The sequence below is a fragment of the Eubalaena glacialis genome, chromosome 16 (genome assembly GCF_028564815.1).
Source record: "Eubalaena glacialis isolate mEubGla1 chromosome 16, mEubGla1.1.hap2.+ XY, whole genome shotgun sequence".
NCBI classification, from domain to species: domain Eukaryota; kingdom Metazoa; phylum Chordata; class Mammalia; order Artiodactyla; family Balaenidae; genus Eubalaena; species Eubalaena glacialis.
The window spans coordinates 30927057-30952504 of NC_083731.1; the positions used below are offsets into that span (position 1 = coordinate 30927057).

The 25448-nt window shown below is 39.6% G+C and overlaps 1 protein-coding gene across 6 annotated transcripts in view; it reads right to left on the reverse strand.

Moving 5' to 3' along the window:
• LMO7 (LIM domain 7) overlaps positions 1-25448 on the reverse strand; it is a 192062-nt gene that overhangs the window by 24746 nt on the left and 141868 nt on the right. For 4 of the 6 annotated variants that reach the window (XM_061171219.1, XM_061171215.1, XM_061171218.1 and 1 more), the window contains exons 10-14: positions 22910-22939; positions 14829-14946; positions 12572-12714; positions 10821-11253; positions 8870-9178 (exon numbers count right to left, since the gene is read on the reverse strand). In XM_061171219.1, coding sequence (XP_061027202.1) covers positions 8870-9178; positions 10821-11253; positions 12572-12714; positions 14829-14946; positions 22910-22939 — 1033 coding nt within the window. Of the gene's footprint in view, positions 1-8869; positions 9179-10820; positions 11254-12571; positions 12715-14828; positions 14947-22909; positions 22940-23922; positions 24643-25448 lie in introns of all 6 variants that reach the window. The other 2 variants (XM_061171220.1, XM_061171216.1) reach the window with 2 other exon arrangements.

Below are 25448 nucleotides of genomic sequence, written 5' to 3' on the forward strand. Positions count from 1 at the left end.
GTCTATCCGTGAAAGAAGGGAGGCTGCACGCAAGGTACACTTGAATTATTTCATGATAAACCGGAAGCTTCATTCTTTTCCCCTTGGGTTTGGTAAAACCTTCATTTACACAAATATCTCTGAGTTTATTATTTTGCTGCTAGAATCAGGGAAATCTTCATATCCATAGATATTTTTCTTCACGTGCATACTATAAATCAGTTGATTTATATTGATAAAGCTTAGGCTTTTGCCCACCATACAGTTGGGTCTAAGTTACAGACCATTTGTTATTACCCAGGAATGAAGCTGAGTGAGAAGATGTGGTGTGTGTGTGTGTGTGTGTGTGTATACACACACACACACACAATGGAATTCAGCCATGAGAAAAAGGACATCCTGCCATCTGTGACAATATGGATGAACCTTGAGCATATTATGCTAAGTGAGGTAAGTCAGACAGAGGAAGACAAGTACGTATGATATCACTTATATGTGTAGTCTAAAAGCCAAACTCATAAAACAGGGAGTAAAGTGGTGGTTACCAGGGGATGGGGATGAGGGGACAGGATAGATGTTGTTTAAGGGTACAAACTCGCAGTGAATAGTAAATGAGCCCTAGAGATCTAATACACAGTACTGTGAATATAAACAATATCTTATTATAATGAAACTTGCTAAGACACTAGAACTTCCAACCACTAAAAAGAAAGGATAATTATGTAATGTGAGAGATGTTAATTATCACTACAACAGCAATCACATGACAATATATGAGTGTATCAAATTAACATGCTGTACCTTTAAAATTTACACATTATATCTCAAATACATTGCAATAAAATGGCATCTTTGAAAATGCAAAAAAGATTTAAATCATTTATTTTTAAAATGCCACAATACTTAAACTACCTCCACCATTCAATATATTTAGCCAAATAATTTTGAGGGGTTCATAGACACAAAATTCAGCTACCAGAATCACTCATCTAGGACCGGTACCACCCCCGAATGGGTATCTGAAAGTTTGGCAAGGCATTTTTGCTTGTCCTATTGCTGCATGAAGATCGAGCGGTAAAGGCAGAGCTGCTACATATGCTGCAAAATGCAGAACCGGGTCATGCCCGAGGAACCACCAGTAAGATGCCAAGAGGGCCCCACTGAGACACCACGAGCTCCAGGCCACAACCTCCTTGAAGTAACAACAGCCCGCAGGCCCCAGAACTTGGACAACAGGCAGACCTCTATTTTCACCTCCATCCCTACAGTCCACAGCCACAAATTCTCAGTTTCACGGACTTTCTTAGGCCATTTTCCAAAACAAATATTTTAAGTTTTACAGTATACTAGGTCTGTGAAAAATTTAATTAACTTCCATAATTTACATTTTTTGTTTTGGGTAAACAGCAGACATAAATTTTAGCATGTGTTTCCCAGACTAGTGTTTCCAGTTCTTTGATTCATAATTATCAAGAACTTAGACTTAACTGTTTAAAAAGAAAAATTCTTCCTAAAGCTGCTTTATTTTCCAGAAAAAGGCCTGTAACTCCTCTATTTTAATTTAGCATTTAAATCCAGACCTAGGACCAACAGGGCAATTCATAAGTTTTTCTACCTTTAGAACAAGTTTGAAATCCAAGTGACTATATTCTAAGAAACACTGTGATATTATATAAGAATTAGAAGGAAGACAAGGAAGGCATTGAATAAAGGATCAAGAACTTACTGTATTGTATGGATATGAGCAATAAGTGTTATAACAATACACACTTACTCATTTGTTCAACATACATTTATTGTGCATCTATTCTGCATAAAACACTTGGGAGATAAAGATGAATTAGGCATGGTCCTTGCTCTCAAGAAATACTGACTCTTCAAAGTGGGTATGGAATTTTTTAAGAAAAAAATTGTAGCTAATGATATAGAAACGTTTTCATCAGACATCATGTAAAGCAGTTGAAATATGGGAACCCAGATGTAGACAGTGAGAACAGTCATTAATGATCAGCCTGATGGATACCAATCTCCAGAGTATATCAAAACTCTGCTATGAATAGAAAAAATTACTGGTTAGTTCTACTCCTTAACCAAAACCACCACGCACTTAAATTAGAGATGACTCAATGAAAATAAACAGTCATCTTCACCACTTTTACCCCACTCTACCCCCCCTGCCAAATTCTGACCTAAAGCCAATTAGAGTGCAGAATCTATTGCTATATAAGGGCACAGAGACAAATGATGGGTTAGAAATTCCAAGACACTAATTGAGGTTCTTTTATCTTGAAGAATAAGAGACAGGATGGAGTTTTAATAAATAGTTTCAAACTACAATAAAGAATACTTTGTGGGAGAGAGCAAGTGAACATTACCCTTTTCCACCAAACACAGGATAAAAGAGAATGAGCTTAAGCTCTAGATGGCAGAGTGTCACAACTGTATTAGACCAGAAGAACTGTCCTCCAAAGGACTGCTCTTACCTTGGAGATAAATCTCTACTTGAACATAATAAAAAGGCGGATAACCACCTCTTTTAAATAGTTAATAGAGGAGGTCAGCCTTACTGTGGCTACAGCCTGGCAGCCTGTTACGTGGGTCCTGGGAGTGCACACAGGCAAAGGAGAGAGAACCATGTGAGCAATTACAGGACTATTTCTGTCAATAGCCAGGTGGCCTCAGGCATGTCACTGAGTCTGCCAGAGAATTTTCTCTCACAGTGACATTAATTTTAAAGCTTTCTGTTTTCAAAACCCTATGTTCCAATGCAGACCATCTCCCTCCCACACCACAGAAAGGATTAAAGTAGGTGGCGGCAGTTCAGGGAAAGGGCCCCAGAGGCCCCTCTTGCACGGCCTCCCCCCCATGACAGTCTCTCTGGCATCTCTGTGGAATCTTGTGTTCTTGAATTAAATTATCCTTGAGACTTTCTGCAGGTGAATATATCTATAATTATAGTCAAGCATAAACTATTCAACAATGATTAGGATTTCTACTTCCTTATTTTTCCTGCAAGATATATGCCATGTGAGTATTCTACAAAGGGTCCACACTTCAGAAGATGACACTGTGGGAATTTCCTTTTGAACTGGATGGAACCAGGAATATAAATTATTGGGAGAAATCTAGATTCTTGATGACTGATAAAGAACTATCCCAAGTGGTTACAGTTGCCTATTCTGGGAAAGATAAAATACAGTTACCAACATATCAGCATCTAAAATAAAAATAACTTCCCTCAATTTAGGTACAATTTAAACAGAAATATACACTTAAATCTGAGATTTTTAAACAATGACACAGTGATCTGGCATAGCAATGATAAGATTTATTTTTATGAGATCTGATGAATTAAGATTCTCGTATCAACACAGATGGGAATCACTGAACAACAGGGTCAATCAGATGGCTCTTCTCCTCAAACTTTTTCAATTAGATAAACATGTTCCCTTAAAGAAAGCCTACTTAAGTTGATAAAACCAAATAACACTGAAAGTAGATTCAGGCTGTAAAATCATAAATAACAGAGGAAATATATAACCTTTGATTTTTGTTACACGGCTCTTTAGTTTCTTTTTTCAGGGTCTTAGTGGAATGAGAACATAGTGAGTAGCCCTCAACTCATGGTGCAGCTCTGGCACTGGAGCTACTCTCCTTCACCAAAGATGCGTCTATACCTACTTTTTTCCCCTCTCCGTTATCCGTTCCAAAGAAGCAGGTGGTGTTTCCAGCTCTACCACTTGACTCAACCCATTCCCCAGCTTAGCTCTTACCTACCAAATCCATTTTCGGCCCTCATCCCATCAGGCACTACGAACTACTCTTGCTTACGGGAAACGGTCTTCCAAGTCACCCATTATTCCACTTTCTCCTGCCTTTTTCCTCTATCCCTCTGGCCACCTCTCAGTTTCATTAGTGTGTTCCTCTTTATTCTATTTTCTTTTTGTTGCTCTTCTTCACCCCTAGTCAGTCTCCCACCTTCTTGACCACATGTTTTCCTGAGTAAACCTCATGCATTGTCGTCAACTACTATCTAAGCCCAACATACTCAGAATTAAATTCATTATCTTCCTCCCCAAACCTGCTCTTCCACCTCTTGTTTTTCACACATTGGTTAGTCACATCACTGTCTAACCAGATACCCAAGCTAGAAACATCAGGTTCTTTCTGGGCCTCTTCCTCCTTCCTTCCTCTAAGTGCTCCCCACACCACCTCTACACAATGGTCTCCCAAGCACCACCACACACATGCACTTAATAAAGTGTTAGCAAGTCCACAAGTCATAAATCCATCTGGAACCATCCCATCCTTCCATTCCCCTTCAGGCTCTCATCTTAGATGTCATGGTTTCCCCTCTAAATTGCTGTGGGTCACCTCCTAATTGGCTCTCTTGCCTCCAGCCCTTCTTTCCCCCCATCTTGCTCACATCTGCCAGAACTTTAGTTACAGAAAATACCAATTATTATATCATACCCTGTTTTAAAATTGCTGGTAGCTCCTTATTGCCTGCTGGGTAGAGTTTGAAGTCTGCACCTCAGAATTAGATTCAGTTCAGGTAAGTTTTGATAAATATCTACCTTTCCTCAAAATAATTTTAAGAATGATTTTCTCTTTATGAACCAGAAGATACTTCAGTCCATATTGGCTCTAAAATTCTAGAGACATGGCAAAGTTAAATTAAGTCAACATTTGGTGTTTTAAGGCAGTTCTCAAATTTAAGCATGTCACATTTCAAAAAAAATTGGGGTCAGAGACGTTGCAAATGTGGCCTAAGCATTTAACTAGCCTGAGGCTTGTTACATAACTTTCAACTCTCAAGTATTTCACTGGTGAAAGTGAGGATAATACCGCCTACTTTGCTAGGCTATTGGGAGGATTAAATGAAACATTTAAAAGGTGCCAAGCCACATGGTTGATGCCCAGTAATTACCTTCTTTTTCCCATGGAAACAATGTTATACATGGTAACATATGCTGGTTAGGCAGTTTCCAGATCAACTAAAGAAAATCCTATTTAACTCTCACGCATGTAGCTCTAAAGCTAATAGAACTCGGTCAGCATTCAACGTATAATTACAGATCCAGGCGCCGTACTAACAGGGAGCACAACAGGCTTGCTTCCTACCCTTAGATAGAGTAGGGGTCTAGTGAGGGTGACAAGCAGGTAAAATGCACAGGAGGAAGATGTGATAAGCTAAACCCTGGGTACTCTTAAAAGAGGTACTCTCGTAGGCTTGGGCATTAGGAAGTGTAGAAAGCTTCCTTCCTTCCACATGTATCATCCTATTTCTGGGTTCTGATTTAAAAATCTGGGGCAAAGGTCCTGAAATGTGGATTTGGATGAGATTTGGGTGCAGAGGGCTTGGACAAGACAAAACAAAACCAAACCCTGTATGCAACACCAATTTGGGGGAAAAGCCACATCTGCGAGGCAGTTGGAGTGGGATGGAGGGCTCTGGGAGTCCCACCGCCTCCCCTTGCTCGGGTGCCCCAAGAATTGCCCTGGCAGCCCAGACTGGCAGGGGAGGCTGGAAAAGAAGCAGTACCATAAGAGAAGTCTGCGAGAAAAGGGAAGAGAGAGAAACAGAACTCCAGACCAGCAATGGAGGTGAGAAAGAAATTCCTGGGCAGATTTTAAAAGAGGTCATTTAAGTTCTTCCCTCATTAAGTCTTTGCTTCTTTACACCATGAACTCCCTTCTTACCACAATTCTGTGAGAGGCTCCTAGCCCATCTCTGCCCCCAGATTTCGCCTCCTTAAAATAATTCTATATAGCACCACAGTGCTCACATTCCTAAAACACCCCTTAATCTTAAAGAACCTATAAAGACCTAAATTACCTGCTGGATCAAGTTCATACTTCAGTCTAGTAATCAAGGCCTTGAATGTAATTCAAGTCAGTAAATACTTAAGTGCCAACTATGGGTAAAGGCTATGGAGGGTATAAACAATACCAGTGAAGGAGAAACGAACATATGGAAAAGGAAGCATTCAGTGAAGGAAACTTGCAAGGGTAAGAAGTTCAGTTCCAACAAGGGGGAGGTGATCTCTTGATCCACGAAGGAACCGACACTCCTGTGCTTTGAAGGAACAGGATGACTTCAAAATACAGAGATGGGTGAAATGAACATTTTAAATAGGGCAACAATAAGAATAAAAAAATATATGATGTGTTCATGAAAGTATAGGGAATGTTCCAGAAAAATCAAGCAGTCTCATGTGGCTAGATATCACCTACTTCCGCTCTCTTTCTCACAACACAGGGCAGTGTAGGCAATCTTGAGACAAACTAACTGAGTTCAAATCCTGACTCCACCACTCGGTATGCTCCATGGCCTTGGGCAAGTAACATGACCACTTCATGCCTCAATTTTCATGGCTACAAAACAGCAATAAGAGGGTCACTGTGAGGATTAAATAAAATAATGCCTTGCGAAACCTGGTCGGCATAGCAGCTACTCAGTAAACATTAGCCGTTTCGGCACTACAAAGGGAGTTTGGGAACAGTCATGACAGACCTCGGTGTTCCCCTGAGTGCTTTGAACTTCACTGAACAGACCACAGCATGCCACTGGGGGCTTTGAAGCAGAGAAATTACCCAGTCCAGCCTGGCATCACGCAAATTAATCTGGTGCCAGCCTTGTGTAGAATGCACAAAGACGTGACTATTTACAAAGTGTTTGCATGGATGAGGGAAAGGGCTGGAATTAGGGCAGCGGAAGCAGGGATAGAAAAGGGTAACATCAAGGGAGATGCTGTAGGAAGAAATGAAAGGTCACTGCCAGCACAAGTGTGAGTAAGGAAGAGGACCCGAAGAAAACTCTTACAAAGCTACCAAGACGTCTACCTGAAACTAATATAATATTGTAAATCAAGTACACTTCAATTAAAAGAGAAAGACATCTAGATGTTCAGCCAGACACCATTTTTTATTTTTCTGTACTCTGAACTCCTAGAATTAGGTAGTTTGGAGGAGTGTTGCATATGCCCTGGCCATACTGGTCCTAGGCTGTTCCGTGCATTCCCAGCCCTTTTCCCAAGTCAGTAAGCTCCTTCTCAGTGACAAGAGCAGGGTGATGCTACATAAGCTACTTTCCTTGGAGTGCAGAAGTGGACACACCAAGCATCTCAGGGATAGGCAAGTCACCATACGATATATACATTTGTTCAAGAATTCCAATTGCTCCACTTATTAAGTCAAGCCTAATTTTGCCTGGTAGCATTCCATTTCAAGTCGGGTGACTAAAGAGCATAAATCCACTGATGATAAAACCTGAAACCACGCCACGTTAACTCACGTTCCTCTGAACTGCTCTAACCTGGAAGCCACACCCACACTTAGCCTCTTTTTCTTAATCCACTGATGCAGCTAGTCAACTGCCACCCTGAAGGAGTTACCATCACTGAGCACACAGTACAGTAATCAGGCTGTTTCGTGGGATTTGCTATTTGAAAAGGCGAAGGCAAACAGGCAAGTCCATAAAACAAAAGACACCTTGCTTCTCTCTTTATTATTCATCCACTGGTACCTTATGTTCCCCAAGTACAACAGAGGCTACTGTTCTCATCCACTGAGACTTATGATGCTAATTACATATTCCCAATTCTTTAACAGTGAAGTCAAAAAAATAATTTACAACCAATGATTTTAGCAACTTGAAGAGACTGGATTTAGATATGTTTGTAAATATACATGGGAAAACTGAGAGAAATATATCTAAATGCTACAGAATATCTCTAAATGATGGGATTACCAAGTCATTTTTATTATGTATGTTTTCCTGCATTTCCAAGTTCTCTCAAGCACAGAGTACTTTATAATCACAAAGAAAAAAAGCTTACTTTAAACTTGTAAAGCTTTCCTGTACTAATAAAAACTAACGATACTAAAATATGCTGTATCATATTTTACACAAAGATATTTCATTAATACAACTTGGGCCAAGTTATATACTTGATGTTGTGCCTTGGGAAAAAAATACACTTTAGTAAGGCACCAGAAAATGCTAGACTAAGCCACAGAACCATAAAAGCATCTCCACACTAAGGGGTACAACTATCAAATTGCTTATTGAAGGTTTTTTTCTAAAAGAGAAAAGTTTCTTTCTGTTCTCTAGACAAGCAACAACTTTTTAGCCTATGTGTAAAACATAACTAAAAGAACATTCATTACCTAATAATTCTCTTAAAGTCATCTGTGGGATTTTAAGTAGGAAAAACTATAAATGCCCCCAGTCCTTCTTCATCTGATGGTACATTTTATTTGGACTCCAAATGTTAAAGAACGCAATTGTCATACCGTAACTAAGCCTCAATATTCCCCTTAAGAGACAAGGAGTGGTACAGAATTCTAGGCTTCCCAAAGTACAAATTAGTATTCATATAATTCAATTAGTATTCATACTAATTCAAATTAGTATTCATATGGCACAGAAAGAAGTGCCCTGTCCTTAGTGGCCAGCCCCTCTCATGTGTACCAGTTTCTCCTTGTGGTCAGTTCACTTCCCTGAGAAGGGGCTTTTATTACCCATTTTCTATTAGACCTGCATCTAAAACCTCCTGAGTGACTCCTGCACCTGAACCCGGACTACTGAGTGCTAACTGTGCAAAGCAACAGCTGCTGAAATGGGGAGTAGAGAGCAAAGCCAGCCAACTCCAGGGAGACTGGTCCAAAAAGTCTCCATACACCCATATCACAAGGGTCATCTGGATCCATCAACTCAGAGTTGGAAGAGATCTACTTCCTCCAAGATCTGTTACAAATAAAATGCAATGTCATGTTCTACATTATCAGCCCAGACTGCAGTGCCTAGAGGTTAGAAACGTGGTTTCCTGATTTAAATACTTATGTTTCTGGGCAGCAGGTGATTAAAAAGCCTTCCCAAACTCACCTGCGATCTTGAGACCTCTGTCTGTGGTGAGCTTCTCCCTCCTCCAAGCTCAGATGTTAAATCAGGGCTAGATGTTGAAGATAACGTGTCTTTCGAAGTGGCAGCCTGGTCCTGGGAAGGAGATGAGAAGGTGGGTGTAGGAGACTGCAGCCTCATCACACTTTCTCTGGATGCTGCTGCCTCTCTTTCGCTGGATGAGCTGGACGCAAGCTGGCTCGTGTCAGGTCTTTGCACAGAGATGCTGACCGAACTGCTTTGGGTTCTCTTAATGCCTTCTACGTCTCCGTTATACTTCCAAGAATCATCCATCTAAATAGGAAACATCATTTTAAACTTTGTATTCTGTTAGATTTCTATTTAAAAAGCGTATACATTAAATTAATATTTTAAAGTAATAAAAGTAATATATACCTCCCTCAGCAAAGTAACTACTACTAAAAGCTTGGAGTATGTTCTTTCACACTAACAGATCTGTACATATGAAGTGGTAGTAGTAGTTATTTTTTACAAAAGTGTTTATTTTATAAACAGACCTCTGAAACTTGCTTTGACCATCTACATCACTCCAGGTCAACAGACAGAAATCTAAACTAGATCAATTGAATACTTCACACTATGGATCTCTACAATTTATTCATTTGATATGCATTCAATGTCATTTAAAGTGTCCGAAAAATATTGCACAGCTCTTTATAACCAGAATGTTTATTTTTATAGCACAGATTCCCAAAGGTAGACTTGCTGGACCAAAGAATATTTTATGTATGTAGTATAAAATATAATTTATATATCTTTAAAAATTGTAGCAATGCACTCCCAAAGTAATGTATAAGAAGGTCTCTGTCCCTGCATCCTTGCCAACACTAGACGTTTTGAATGTTTTAAATCTTTGTCAATCTCATGGGTGAAAAGTTGTACACCTCATTCTTGCTTTAATGAGACTGAACATGCTTCTATGTACTTTGTGTTACCAACCATTTAAATTCCCTCTCCCTTGAACTATTTATTTCTATATTCACTTTTCTACTGTTTATCTTTCCTTATCAATTTGCATTTTAAATCTTAGGGATATTAAACCTATATATAAAATACATTTTACTAATATTTTTCTGAGCCTATATAAATTGTCTTTTGGACTACATTAATGGTGTCTATCATATAAATTTAATTTTTATGTTGTCAAATATGCCTGTATTTACTTAATATAATGGTCAGCGGTTTTTCTGGCTAGTTTAGGCTGGCTTCCCTCACCTTGAATTTTTTTAATCAAATTTTTTCTGTTTTCGAGTTTCAGGATTCCTCATTGGCAGAGGTAAAAGGAATTTGAACACCAATGTGTTCAAGACTGTACTGCTTCCTTTTAAATAATTCAAAATAATACACTCACTTTCCGCCCTGCTTCATTCTCAGGGCAAATGATTCTATATTCTTTAAAACCCCAATAAAAATATGTATTTTTTGAACCATGAGATACATTTTAATAACTACAATCAAATATATCAAGTTCTAATGAAGTGGGAAATCAGGAAAAATAGAACTTTGTGCATAATCACCTGAAAATATTTAGGTTAAACCACATGAAATTGCTGTTTTGTAGGTCAAAAAGAACTGACTATTGGCAACTTCATACAGTACAACCTAATACTTTACAAAAGATATATTTGAGAAAATATGACACTAAAAAATAAATGCTCTGCCTTAGAATGTAGATTACTTATTTTTTAAAATGTATCAGCTCGACTTTCATTGAATTTAAAGTTTAATCAGTTCTGCATCGTCGCTATATTTTAAGCATTAAATGTCTACTGAATCTAAATTGGTAAAAATACAATTGCTTTATATACAAGTTATATACATTTTACCCATCAAGTATCTGTAACTCAAACCTCTGCACTAGTTCACCGGTATTTTGCGCTGGCGAACAGACTAAGTGAACTAGGAACACGTTTACCGTGTAGGATCTCGGGAGTGATGAGATTCCCCTTGACTGAGAGCCAAAAGGTCTCGGTGCGACCACAGACGTTAACCTGGCCGCATCAGTTTTCTGGTAACTTCTGGGGAGAGTAGCTGAAACTCGAGTCGACTCCATTTGTGTATTCAGTGAATGCTGAGAAGACAAAGAGGCTGGGCGTTGTTCTTCCACAGGGCTTTTCGAAGGAAGCTGTATTTCAGCTGTGAGAGTAGCCTCCCTTCTTGCAAAAGTTGTAGAATCTTGCTTAGGAATTTCCGTCGGGTAAGTGGTTCCCTTCTCTTCTACTCTCTCACTCTGGGAACCTGCTTCTGACATAGTCAGCATAGGGGGAAGCTTTTCTTCATTCACTCCATCATGAGAAGAATATAGTCTCCTCCTCGATGTAATTGTAGACGTCTGATGTGGGGATTCCCTTAGCAGAAAGAAACACCAAAACCACAAAGTTATGCATTTGACACACAGAGGTGGAGAGACAGATGTTATTTTGGTCATTAACATAAAAAAATGGGTGGGAACAAAAAGACTGCTGACTTCATATCATAACACAATATTAAGAGAATGTGAGAATAAATACATGCAAATTTTTTAATGTCACACTAAGAAAGATTAAGAGCTTGACTTTTTTTTCTTAAAGAGGTTAAAAAAAAAGTCTCTGAAGTATATGCAATTGTAAAGAGACTTTAATAAGAAAATAAGAAAACTTTAATAAGGGATTATTCAAAATTTCATCCACAAGTGTATAACGCTTCCAAAATTAACACACTATAACGATAACTAATTGACAACCGATTTGAACCCTCCAAAGATGTGGATTTCTTAACAGGGTTGAGAGTTTTCTTGTACACAATTTATAATAGCTTTGTAAAAACAGAAGACCACAAAAGACTCAGACTTTCATTAAGATCAAGTTAGTATATGATTTCATACAGCTTGATAGAATTTCCATGGACAATTATTGCAGATTAAAAGTCACCATTCCTGTCTATAGAGAGGTTGATGAAACAGTCTCACGGCTACCATTTAGTAAGGAGTACCTCTCAAGCCAACTGCGTTGTGTTTAAGTGAATGAAACTGTGCTTACCATTGGCTTCTAGGGGACAAAGGAGCTTTGCTTAATTTCACCTGACAGCACATTTCCTTTTTGACATTATCCTTAAAGCCTATTTGCCTTCTCCCTGACCTGTAAATATCTCAAGGTTTCACATAGTAACTGCTCCACAGGCAAGTTTAAATTGGACCTTTATCCTGTTATGTTGCAATGAAAAAAAATAAACCCTCACATTGATGTTTATATAGTCTTCCTTTAAAAATACAATTTTAATTGCACCACGAAGACATGAAAAAGAACTCTGCTATACTTTTACACAATTTAGTTAAGAGTGAGAGCTGGTTTTATCCAACCATTCCATTCCTAAATTTACTTTAAAAGGAGAAAAAGTTGTTTATTTTCTGCATATATAGCCAACACCAGCCAATCCTGCATGTGAATATACAATGTAAAATGAAGAAATTACGTACACCACTCTTAAGTACTCATTTCTTTCATTAATCCAAGTCGCTATTTATTACAGCAATACTCTGCTTTTTCACTGCAGAGCAAAATGCTCGAAGGTTATGCACGTTTGATGACAGTTTAATATTGGTGCACATGTACATCCCACTGCACTTACACAAAATATCTGTTTCTAACACTGGTATCTCCAACCCTGAGATGCATTCAGCCTCATTACCTGTCCTGCAGCATTTCGTTAAATGTCTTAGATCTTCTCTCAGACTTCTCAAGCGACTGCTTCTCAATCTCTTCCCTCTCGTCTTTTTTCTTCTGCAAATCTGAAGTGTAGCTTTTCCGACGATCTTTCCATTTTGCAAGGTCCTGACAGAAGAAAATCACATCAGCACAGGCACACCTGAATTTCTACACACCCTCTCCAGCAGTGAGAGCGCGCCAGAGGATCCCATTACGTCGCTGAAACTATTCACTCCAACTTTGATGCCAAGGTGCCCTAATTTTGCTTTTTATAGCCAGCGTTTCTGTACCAAGCCTTTTATCTCATGTATCTGCCTAAAAGCCCTGACCTAATAAGATAGACCCCATTTTTGTTTTCCCAGGCAGCCTGCCTCACTGCCCATTTCACAAAGAATGCTAAATGCTTGTAATTAGATGCCAGGTCAGAAAAGATCAGGAACTGTTGCAAATTCATTTCCATCTCACTCCAATAATCTGGCTCTTACACAAAATGACATGTTTCACTAGTCAGACTGGAAGAGAAACATGACTGTAAAATGGCTAAACATAGAAGCATACGTTTAACAAATACTGAGTTCAATCCCTACTTTGAGACAAGGGGGCCACAAACACACAGATGAATAAGATGCACTTCCCCTCAAGGAACTCTCAGTCTAGAGGGAAAGACAGACAGGTAAATAAAGTTCAACAATGAGTGTGACAGGATTGCGTGAGAGAGTAGGGATCCAAAGGAGAAAGTGGTCAATTCTATCCCAGGCAGGGAAAGGCGGAGTTTGGAAAGGCTTTAATGGGGAAGCCAGCCTCAAGTATGTGATTTCAAAGCGGGTCAACACCCCATAAGGACAGGGCAGTAAGGAGGATCACACAGGAACAAGTGGACATCTGCTTCCCATACATCCAGGAACCTAAGTCTCACCTAGCTGGGTGACCCCAGGACAATCAACCTAATTCACCTTTAAAATTAGTCCTAGCAGCCTAAGCTGGTTCTGACACCCAGGGGTTAAGACAGTTTGGATGGTACCAACTTTTCTATGTCATCAAAACAGAGAAATCCCATGCTAAGAACTCCTAGTGGTGTTGCAGCCCCAACAGAAGCTCATGTAAGCGTCTCAAACTGAGAGGAACCTCATCCCCAGGGCACACAAAGTAGGTTTGGTTTATACCCTTTGGGAGCAGCCACGGCCATTCCTGCTTCAAAAAACAGCCTGAAATCCATATGAACTATTTTCAGAAAGAACAAAAGCAGTGCACATTATTGCTATAGGGTAACCAGCATGAATTTTCATCTGACTTAACCTAAGGGATAAACCCTCCATACCTCTCATTTTCAGCCTCAGTCACCATGTATTTTGGCAAACTGACACTGAATTTCTGTTTCTTGACAATTAAAATGAGTTCCCAAATAAAAGAGGAACTGGAATTTAGAAACATAGCCAAGGCAGAGGTTTCATCTGCATTATGTAATCTTTAACTCTTTGGAAAATTAAGATTTACTATCTCTAGCCCTTTTGTTTATGCTACCACTCAACCCTCTTACCAAAAGATTGTCCTCAGACTTCTTTGGGTCTGCTCTGTGTAGTTTATCTATCGTATTTCTTTACACTCCTTTGGTGTAAAACAATTAACGCTTTTTGAAAGGGTAGAGTTCCCTTCTGCCGGGGACAAAACTAAAGGTTAAACCTTTATCCAAACAGACATCTGGATATATGTCAGCGCTGTAAAAACACCTAATTTGGATTCACATTAGATAACTGCTTTTTCAACCAAAATATTACTGAGTTATAATTCGTATTTCTCCCCAAACCTCCTCTATTAACTCTAAGAACCCTTTCCTCTCTCCCTGCTGATACCTAGTCTCTGGGCTGGACCCCCTGCTCCCCTGTTCTCCCTAAACCTTGAGCAAAGTCTTTCCTTTCATGAGGATCAGTAACAGTCATACGCCAAATTCAACCACCAAAGCAAGTAAACAAGTTACCTATACTGCATGGAAGCAGCTTCTCATTTCTGAGAACTCACAGAAAATATTAGAAGACAAACAGCTTCCGTTTTACACAATGGCCTTTAGGATATGCAGCAGTAATAGACCAAAATGGTTAAAACGTCACATTTTCTACAGAACTGAAATCTGGAATAGCAAGGAAAATCGTCCCTTGAGTATACTGACTCTCTTTTTAAAGAAGGAAGAGTCAAACAAATACTTCCTCCCTGTCTCCCCATCTCCCAATAAAAATAATACTCACATCCTGCCATTTCTGATCTTGTTCTTTTAATTGTGACTTTATTTTCTGCATCTCCTCGTAACGCAGCTGACGCAAGTTCTGAGCATCCTCTGCGCTGACATCACTCATGGACTTGCTCCTACGACAAAAATACCCATGGTAACCAAGGTTCATGTGACCGGATTTAAAGTAAAACTGGAAGGTTGGGCTTATATTTGGAAATTCCATCTAAAATTCTGCAGTACTACCTAGATGCTTTCATGATAATATCACAGAAATAGCACTACAGAGATAAATGGTGTTTTTCCAAAACGCAGAAACAAGAGCCTAGCACTCAAGTCAAGCGTGAATTCTTTCACAAAATGGCTAAATGAACCCTGAACAAGTCTGAAAAAATAATCCAATGTTCATATTTAGGTAGTCGACGCAGAAAAAGATTACTTTAGGAAAAAATTAATTATTAGTCCCTAGAATCACCTGTCTTTATTTTTCTATCTCCCCCAGAGATAATCTTTTAAGGTTTGGCTGCCTTTTCTGAGCACTTATTAAATAATTTAACGATTACCTGATATTTTCTCCTCAAGTTCAATACCAGGAATAAATGTGCCACTGCTTTTCAAAGATTCTATAACATCTGCCCCACTACTGCACTGGGCTTGGTCTCAAAGACCACAGGTGGTTTCCAATAGCCAGTTACAATATAACCTCTATTATAATCCTCTTTTTTGTTAAGGCAGCTTTCGTTTTGTCCATGTGTGACCCCTGCCGTGAGGATGTACTGCGGGTTAGGTCTCAAAGAGCTCAAGCTAGGGTAGTTTGAGCAGAGTGGGGTGCCTCCCATGAGGCACGTGTGCTGTACACGCACACAGAAGGGTATGGTGAGCTACACCAGAGAAGGGAGACTGAGGGAGGCCTCCCGGAAAGAGAGGTGTCAGACCTGAACACTGAGTAGCAGCTAGGAGGAACGAGAGAAGGAGAGAGAGACACAGAGCTTTCGAACGTGGGGTGCCCAAAATGTTCTTTCCTACCAATCTTTCAGAATTTTTATTTCACTGTAACTGACTCCACTTTTAGTTATTTAAGTAACTCTCCCTCTCCTTCTTGAGCCCCTAAGTTTGCCTTCCCCAAGATTTTGCCATCACCACAATTTTTAATAACATGCTTGCCCTGAGTCAGCTCAGAAATTCAATTACATTCTCTATGGAAATGACTCCCCCAAATCCAAGGCCTAGGACCAGTCTCTCTGACTCAATTCCAATTGCTTGCTAAATAAACTTCTCTGCATGGATATCTCCAGCCACCACCACCGTAAAAGGATCAATGGAAATAATACCTAGAAAGGATTTTGTAAATGGTAACTTACTAAACACATGGTTATTGTTGATGTAGCCAAACTCAATTTTGTCTCCAAACCTGCTTTTCCTCTTGTCAAGGATGCTACCTGCCCCCAATTACCCACATTTGAAACCGAAGAACCATTTTTCACCTTTCTCTCTCCCTTCTCCCTAGTTATCAAGTCCTCTTATTCAGTGTCTTTTTCTTTCCATTTCTATTGCCAACACCCTAGATCAGAGCACAGTCAACTCTTACCTAGACTTTTTAAAAAGCTTCTTAACTTATCACCCAGGCTCCAAATCCAGTGAAGGTCTCTCCCCAACTCTTCTCTCCAACTTAGAAACCCTTCACCAGTATATATGCCTTTTTAAATGCCACTCATTCCTCAGGATCCCTGCAAGACTATAGTCTGGTTGGGTGTATGCAACTTCCTATTCATTCTCTGCTTAGAAGTCTCATGGGCAACTCAAACTTAACTTGACAGACCAAAAACATGGTCTCGCATCTTCCTCATCTCAATAAAAGCCAACTCCATCCTTTCATATTATGGGCCAAAGATCTTTAAGTCATCCCAGATTCCTCATTCTCTTATACATAACTGATCCCATCAGGAAATCCTGTCCCTCTACCTTCTAAATATATCTAGGGGCAACCACTTCTCACCACCTCCACCATTGCCATCCTGATTCAGGCCATCCTATCGCCTGCCCGGATTATTACAATAATCGGTCTCCCTGCTTCCACTGCTTCCTGCACAACAGTGTATTCTCAACATAGCAGCCAGAAGGACCTTTTTGAAATTGCACTCAGGTCGTGACATGGCTCCACTCGGCACCCACCAGTTTCTTCCCATCTCACCTGAGTTAAAAGCAGGTTCTTCCAAGACCTTCAAGGTCTGACATTACCTGGCCCCTTGCCTACCTCTCTGCTCTTGTCCCCACTGAGCTCCCCTTCACACACTCTGTTCCAGCCAACTGGCTTCCCTGCTCAGGCCCAACCTCTTGCTTCCCTCCCTGCTCTTCCATCTGCCTGGAATGCTCTTCAACCGAATATTCACATGGTTTATCTCTCACTTCCCGTCAGCTGCTTAAATGTTACCTCGGGGTTTCCTCCCCTGACCACCCTACAAGAAGAGCTAACGCCCCTCTCCCCTGACTCACATTATCCCTCGTTTTCTCCATAGCATTTATCACCATCTGAATTGTATGGTTATTTACACATCACCTGCCTCGTCCTGTAAGATTATAAAGCACGAATTTTGTCTGATTTGTTTGCTGCTCTATCACCAGCGCCTAAAAGAGTGCCCAGCCCCTGGTAGGTGCTCGTAAATGTCCTAATGATGTAGATAATCTTCTCCCACTTTGATAAAGTCTTCCTGCAAAAAGTGATGCTTTAGTTATACCATTCTCGTGGCCCTTAACACTCAGCATTACGTCATATGTAGTATGCACGCACGCATGCATGTTTAGCTTTCCTCCCTCACAAGTTCACATGCTGCCTGGAAGGAAAACACATTAACACAGCACAAGGCATGCAGGACACACTCATTTAACATCTGTGGTAAACATGAGGTATGTTTTACCATATTTAATCATGCAAAATAAACTAGCTATGAAATGTTTCTAATTTTGTAAGAAATTGTGGCTCCTCCCCAAAGTTTTATACAGAAAGCTTTATAGGATTTATTCAAGAATATTAAGGAATTACATATATGAGTACATATATGAAATTATATATTGAGTTGTTAACATCGTATATAATTAACTAGGTATGACTATATAAAAATCGTCATATGATTTGAGAATATAAACTCACTTAAGTCATAACTGCAAAGAATAAGGCTATATGAGCTAATACAATAACAGACTCACTAAAAAGAAGACTTTTTCAGGACCAAGGTATGAGGGGAATCTGGATGCCCAACACATGGAGTTACATATATTCCAGAACAAAATTGGAAATGTAAGTATCTTAAGTAATCTTTTGGTGGGAGGAAGGCTGGACAGTCTCAACTGGCCCAGACCCTTTCAGCCCTCACCCTCCTGCACTATGAAACGTTAACATGTGTCTTTTCAGAAAACACGGTATCACCATGGGCAAAGGCTGCATCACCCTCTGGGGAGCCCAAAGCACAGAGCCTGGCACACAGGAGGTCCCCCCAATGTGAACAAAGTGAGCCAAACAACGGCTAGAGTAGATAAGTCCCTGTGGAAGGCAGGAATGTGAGCCCCTTGTGTTCCCTGGGATCGATAAAGTTACCTCTAGAAAGCCTGGCACATTCCATACAGGCTGAGCCAGGAACCAGAATGAGACAGGAAGTAAGACCCAGCAGAGGCACCAATTTTCACTCCCACCTAACATCACTTAACTTTTCTCAGCCTCAGTTCCTTGTCTGCTAAGCCAGGAAGGAGTCGTTAGGAGAAATAATGGGTCAGGTTATGTCGATGGCATTTCAATAACCATCTGGTCCTATACACCAACTATTCTTATTAAGGCAAATATGATCATTAGAGATCTACTGAAAACTAACTCCCAAAGCAGTTTCAAATTAGAGAGGTCACCCCAGGCCACACTGATAAAATCGAGAACTTTTTGAGTGTAGGAGTCTTTCAGCCAGATCATGAAGAATTCTTTCCTTCCTTATCAGAGTTAACAGCATAATATTAAACTTCTGAGGGCTTACTGTGTGCCAACAACAACTGCCGAGCAGTCTCCATGGATTACCTCATTGTACGAAACCCTAGTCTGATTCTAGCAACTCAGGAGCTGCAGGTCCTTGGGAAAGCTGTGGCATCTGTTTCTCTTTCTCCACATCTCTAAAATGCACATAACACCTACCTGTCTACCTCCGCAAACTGAGATAAGCACCAGAGATACTCCCAGGAAGACTGGGAAAACTTGAAAGGACTACACAGCTCTAGAATGTTTTGTAGAATGAATTACTATTCACTGGCAAATAATTCCCTTGCAGTTCATTTACCCTTGTATTTCCTTATTTGGAAAAGCTCCAATTTAAAACTGCATTTGGATTTTTCCCAAAAAATACAGGTCTATCATGTTGCATTTTCAGTTGAATAGAATTTTTTTTAAAATAGCATGTAGGGTGAAGAGAGAAAGAAGGGGAAGTTTAAGAAAAAGGGAGTAGATGACAAAACAAGATCACTAAGATCTTATTTTCTTTTCCCACAGTGCAGGGACTAGTGTTACGATGAGTATTTTTTTAGAACTCAATCTCAGGAAATTTATAGATGAATATCTAGGAACTAAGGGATCAAAAAGGAACAACATGTAGCAAAATTTCCTAAATATAAAATCACCAATAACCTTATATGGCAAACAGAAATTCCATGATGCTAAGTTTGGGGTCCCCAACTTTCAAGGGAAGATAACAATATACCTATTTATGTACCTCTAAATATATTTCCATTAAGTGTTGTAGGAACTCTCTGAAGAGTAATTAATGCTAAAACCAGGGTAAGAGGCTTTAGAATTACCATAAATTATAATGATAAGATAACATAAGAGACTTTTCCTTTATAGGTTTAGAGTCTAGATCAGTGTTTCTCTATAGCCTCATTATTGACATTTTGGGGCCCGAAAATTATTTATTGTAGGGGGCAATCTTGTGTACTGTAGGACATTTAGCAGTATCTTCGGCTATAAAAGCAACATTCCCCTCAACCCACCCAATGTGACAATCAAAAATGTCTACAAACATTGCTGAATGTCCCCTGGGGGCAAAATCTTCAGAAAGTAACTCACATTAACTTTGTTTTTCCTTCCTTTTTGTTGTCTTAGGTGTCTTAGAGTTCTACAGAATTTTTTGGCCAAAACCCATAAGTAAAATATACGTGTCTTAGTTGTCTTTGATTACAACTTCACCTTGAATCAATGTTCATTTCCTGTTGATACTGGCAGTAGACTCAATGGCTTAATCATACTACAAAACTATAGCTATATACCGTTACAAATTCTTCGTCATTAACAGCTTCTGCCAAGAGGCATCATAACCAAATTTTCAAATGTCACAGAACCATAAGACAAATCATGCAACACAAAAGCACATGTGAGAAAATGACTGCCACATACAAAGCGTCTTACTAAAAATAAAGTGAGAAGTGTTAAATGCCAAATAAAAAGCAAGCCAGAAATGAACAATCTAAGCCTGCAAAAGGTGATGCACATTTCTCTTTAACCTAGTTCTTACCAAAAAGAAAGCATTCATGTTATAGGCAGTTATTTTTCCATCACAGGATGCTGAGCAATAATGATTTTTCCAGGTAAGTATTCCAAGCTTGACAACATACACGATGTCCAGAGGAATATCACCCAGAAATATCACTTGTTTCATGTTTATAACCATTTACAAACATGTTTATAAACATGAGACGAATTCTAGATTAACTGTCTATACTCAATCCAATTTAAATCTTTTTTTGTTTTCACTGCAGATCAATTTAAGAAAAACATTGGTAACTGAGAGAATTTTTTTTAATCCCAAATAATGTATTTTGATCGCAACTGGTCTAAAATGCACTTCAGTTTTCTGAAGATATATCTGTATTACTTTCCATTATTTGACAAGTCATGCATTATTCATCAGTCTCCATTTACAGACAACCTTGCTTTATTTGTGTTACCTTGGCAGTAACCGGCATGGGGAACAGCCTTTAAAACAAATAGTGTACTATGCAAGCAGCAATCTTGAAATGGTCTACAGAAGGCATTTGCTGCTGCTGGCTCTGGCCCAGGAAAACCCTTAGCTTAGCTGAGCCTCAGCATTTGGGTTTTTCTCTTCTTTTCTTAACCCAGTCATACAGTGTGTTCCTAAGAGGGAACAGGTACAGTCATTGGAATAGCTGTACAGGTTCACATTCGCATGAAGCACTTGTACTCAGTGTATTCGTATCCCCTTTAAGAAAAACAACCTGCTTATGTTATAAAGCCTTATTTACCAAAGAAAATTCTTCTGAAAGTTATCATTCAAAATGCTTGATACTGCAAAGGTTTGTTTATCAAGTTAAAACAGCTTTCCCATGATGAATTGAGATTAACAGATGCTTAAGCGTCATGCTAAAAACTGCCTTGTTCACCCTCCCTGACGGAAACGCTTTAAGCACACGTGAGGAACTGGATAGGAGATAATGTGCCTTTGCAAGGCACACTTAAAGCATGCTGGGAGCCTGATTTTTAAAATCAATGGCTGAGAAGTACTTGAAATTAGTTGCCCGTCGCTCCTTTACATCTTTGACATCTAGAATGGCTATACTGCTTTAAATAGTAATTTTTAGTACCTTCCAAGATCTCCACATTATCAAAATTACCCAAAGCTATCAAAATTAGAGAACCTGGGACTTCCCTGGTGGCACAGTGGTTAAGAATCCGCCTGCCAATACAGGGTACACGGGTTCGAGCCCTGGTCCGGGAAGATCCCACATGCTGCGGAGCAGGTAGACCCGTGCACCACAACTACTGAGCCTGTGCTCCAGAGCCCGCGAGCCACAACTACTGAGCCCGCAAGCCACAACTGCTGCAGCCCACGCAACCCTAGAGCCTGTGCTCCGCAACAGGAGAAGCCACCGCAATGAGAGGCCTGCGCACAACGAGGAGTGGGCCCCCCCCTCGCCATAGCTGGAGAAGGCCCATGCGTAGCAGCGAGGACCCAACGCAGCCAAAAATAAATAAATAAATAAATTATTTTAAAATTAGAGAACCTTAGAGATGAAAAGGCTTAGACAGATTAAAATATTTGACATACTTAAATTTTCTTCTTGATCAAAAAGTATTAGCAGTTAGGGTCACAAAGTTACAGAAAGTTTGATATAAAATATTAAGATGTAGCCAGCTGGTTATTCTGCACTAAGAATGACTAAGTCTACATAGTCAGTGTGTACTAAAAGTAAAGAAGTATTTATTTTAGCTCAGTTATTCTAGAAAGGGAAAATATTTCCAGAAAGTTATTTTTATCATATTTTATGTCTACCAGGTGACTAGAGTTAAACAACAGGACAGTCGCCCCTCCGTATCCGAGGGGGATTGGTTCCAGGATCTGCATCCTCAGATACAGAGGACCAATGTAGACAAAAACTGGGAATTAGTTATAAATATAGTCCTTGCAGCTATATTGGAAACTACCAATATTTTAATTTTTTTGCAGTTTTGGAAGTCTGATTTGCCTTTATAATACAGCCATGTTATAAAATTTTACCCTAATCAGGAATCTTGGAAATGTTTCCAAATCCTACTAAAGGAAGACTAATGCCACTCATCATCGCAACTAACAAAGCTCCCCTTGAACTAAGAGTATACAGATAATGCCAACTGCATGCATTCCAACCTCAAAGTAAATGCTAATACTCTTTTTCCATCATAGATATTCTAAAACGTAGTTATTTAGGCTTCAACATCCAGAAATGAGAGGTTTGGTCTATGCAGCAATCAGATACGGAAATAAATACACCTAATCTCAGGCACGTGTTTTTGTGACTTTTAATCAACTCCTTGAGGAAAAAAAAAAAGGACCTGAATTTTCGACTTCTAATAAAACAAACTGTTGCTGTCCTATAGGACTTCATGCACTAGGCACTCAGACAGAAATATTACCATTTGGCTGCAGAATTAAGAAAGATTTCCCATTTTTTAAGTCTCATGCACAGCAAAGAGCACCCCCATTTAGTGACATGCCAGGATAGAAGTGCAAGGACGTATTACACAAAGGACAAACAAAATGTAGATTTTTTTTTTTTACTGTGAACCACAAAACTTACCCGTTCTCACCATAAATCTTTTGAAAGAGTCTAAGAAATCAGAAAACCAAAAATTAAAAGTCATTTTTTCTAGTTGTGTTAGTTTCTAAATCAGCATCTTTAAGAGTTGAACTAGAGATGGACAAATCTCAAAAGGTCACTTCTTCAGTCACATTCTTAATCATGTCTCAAAATCTCATTGATCTCATATCTCAAGGAATTCAGATTAAGATAAAGAATTTCCTGATTTCCTTTGAACCAACAAACCCATTTTTAAAAAAGCTTCCTGTTGCCAGGAACTAATAAGTTAGATTTAGATCTACTAATTTCATTTAACCCAATATTTGTCGATCCCAAAGTTCAACAAACTGAACAGTCATCAAAACAGCAAGTTGCATAACACATAAATGCAGACTCATTATCAAAATGGCCATAATTACATATATGTAAAGTGTAGCAGACAGCAAATAACATTCATGCATTTTAATAATGTTTGTACTGAACTTTAAACCATAAATTTAAAAAGTCACACATCGACAGTCCAAGAAGTCTAGGTCAAAATCAAAAATCAAAATCAAGTTAAAAGAAACTTGCAATGCCATATTTTAAGGGAAATTTTTACACAAAAATCATATACTCCGAAATATGAGAAACACATAAAACCAAACAACCAGACTGTTTCAGAAATGCCTGGACGTGAGAATAAAAGTCTGTAAATATAATTGGAAAACATTTTCGTGAAACGTCCATGTGGCAGAATAGTATCATAGTCATCCTTAAGGCCAAGGGCAACATTTGTGTATACACCTTCTTAAACAGGTCTCAGAGAGGTGATGTTGAGATGTGCAAATATGGAATTGCACTTTTTCCACACAAAGACTAAAGGTTTCTCAAAGCAAAATCAATGTTTTACAGGATGCTTCCAAATGGCTCATGACATGCAGAGCTGGGCAATACGATGCCACTTTCTCACACAAGAAAAGTCACACAAGACCATCCATGACAAGTAAATTCTTGCAGAAACACACTCTGACCTCTCCACCATCAGCCGCTTCCTGTGCCTAAGCCTGCTGGCCTCCCGGATGGACTCCCACTTCTGTAAGTCGGCCGCGCTGCAGGGACCAGGGGTGAAACTGACTGGAGGCACAGTAGTTCCCAGCTTCCAAGATTGGATCTTACGAGCCAACATGTCATCTTTCTTCTGCCTACAGGAAGGAACTAACACTCTACAGCTATTACTTTTTTCTTTGGGTGGGCATGTCCTTTCAAGTACACACAGAAATTTTGCTTGAATTTCCGGAGGAAGAGTCCAGGGTTCGGGGAAAGGGACTGGCTGATATCTATCTGGGGCTCCCGACAGAGGCACCTCTTTCTTCTGTGCTGGAATGCGGCGAACAATCATATCATCTTTTTCTAGGTCTGGAAGTACAAGTTCACCTTCCCTACACTGCAGAATTATATCTTGCTCTACAGGATCGTCTTGCCCAGAAAGCCTTCTTAAGTCTTCGAAAGCCCGGAGAACACATGGGTTTGCATGGAAAGCCCCAGTCTTTCTGACAAAGAAATCATCATTCTCTAAGTCAGGATCCAGGGCTGGCATCTCCAGGTCATCTGGTCTATATCCTGGTGTATAAGAGAGATTCTTTCTGCGTGTTATGAGCCTTGGGCCAGCAGTGGGATCAATTCTGATATTTGTTTCAGAGGACAAGATGTCATCAGAATATGTCTGGAGGGCCTGAAGTAATAAAAACTGACTGAAGCATAGAAAAGAAAAAGGAAGGGAGAATCTTATTAAATTTGGGGAGAAAAGGTAATTAGGTAGCAGACCAACTAGCCAGTCACTGTGGGTGAATTATTTTAGGGGGCCATGAGAGGGACTCTTGCTAGGAAGAAAGACTAGCATTTAATGCCATAATCCATGACTCTCCTGGATACCATTTAAAGGAATAAGAGCAGAGTGTATCTCTCAGTGGGCACCACTGAGGCCAAGTGATGGGGCCAGAACGGGAAGAGAGCGAAGCTCCCTGATACACACAGTGTTCCCTTCCACCCCTTCCTCATCCCATTGGTCACAACGACCTAAGTCCCCTCCCAGAGAAGCAGCAATGATCTTGGAAGGTTTCAAGAGCTGAGCAAAAAGCACTTTATGCAACAGGCACAGGTAGTCAGCAGAATAAATAAAATGCTCTGAAGCTTTATTAAAGACTGATGAATCTTTTCTTTGCATTTTCCCACCAGTCTTGCCTGTCCCAGTGTCTGTCTATAAGTTATTTCCTTTCTCCACAGCTCCACACATAGCACAACTGTAAAATTAGGTCAACTGCCTAAAAAGCCTTTTAAACACGGTTTTCCGCAAGAACTGTCTATGCCACATGTAACTATATACTCTCTTGTACGTGACTGTGCTAAAGAATATTTAATCCTATAGAATTTCAAGCTCACATGCTTGTACGGAAAGCATGATGTCATATGTTATGCTTTTATAACTAAACATTAAGTGCCTAAGTGTTCATGACTCAGCACATCATGGTCAGAGGTTAAAGTAGCAGCAGAAGCTGGG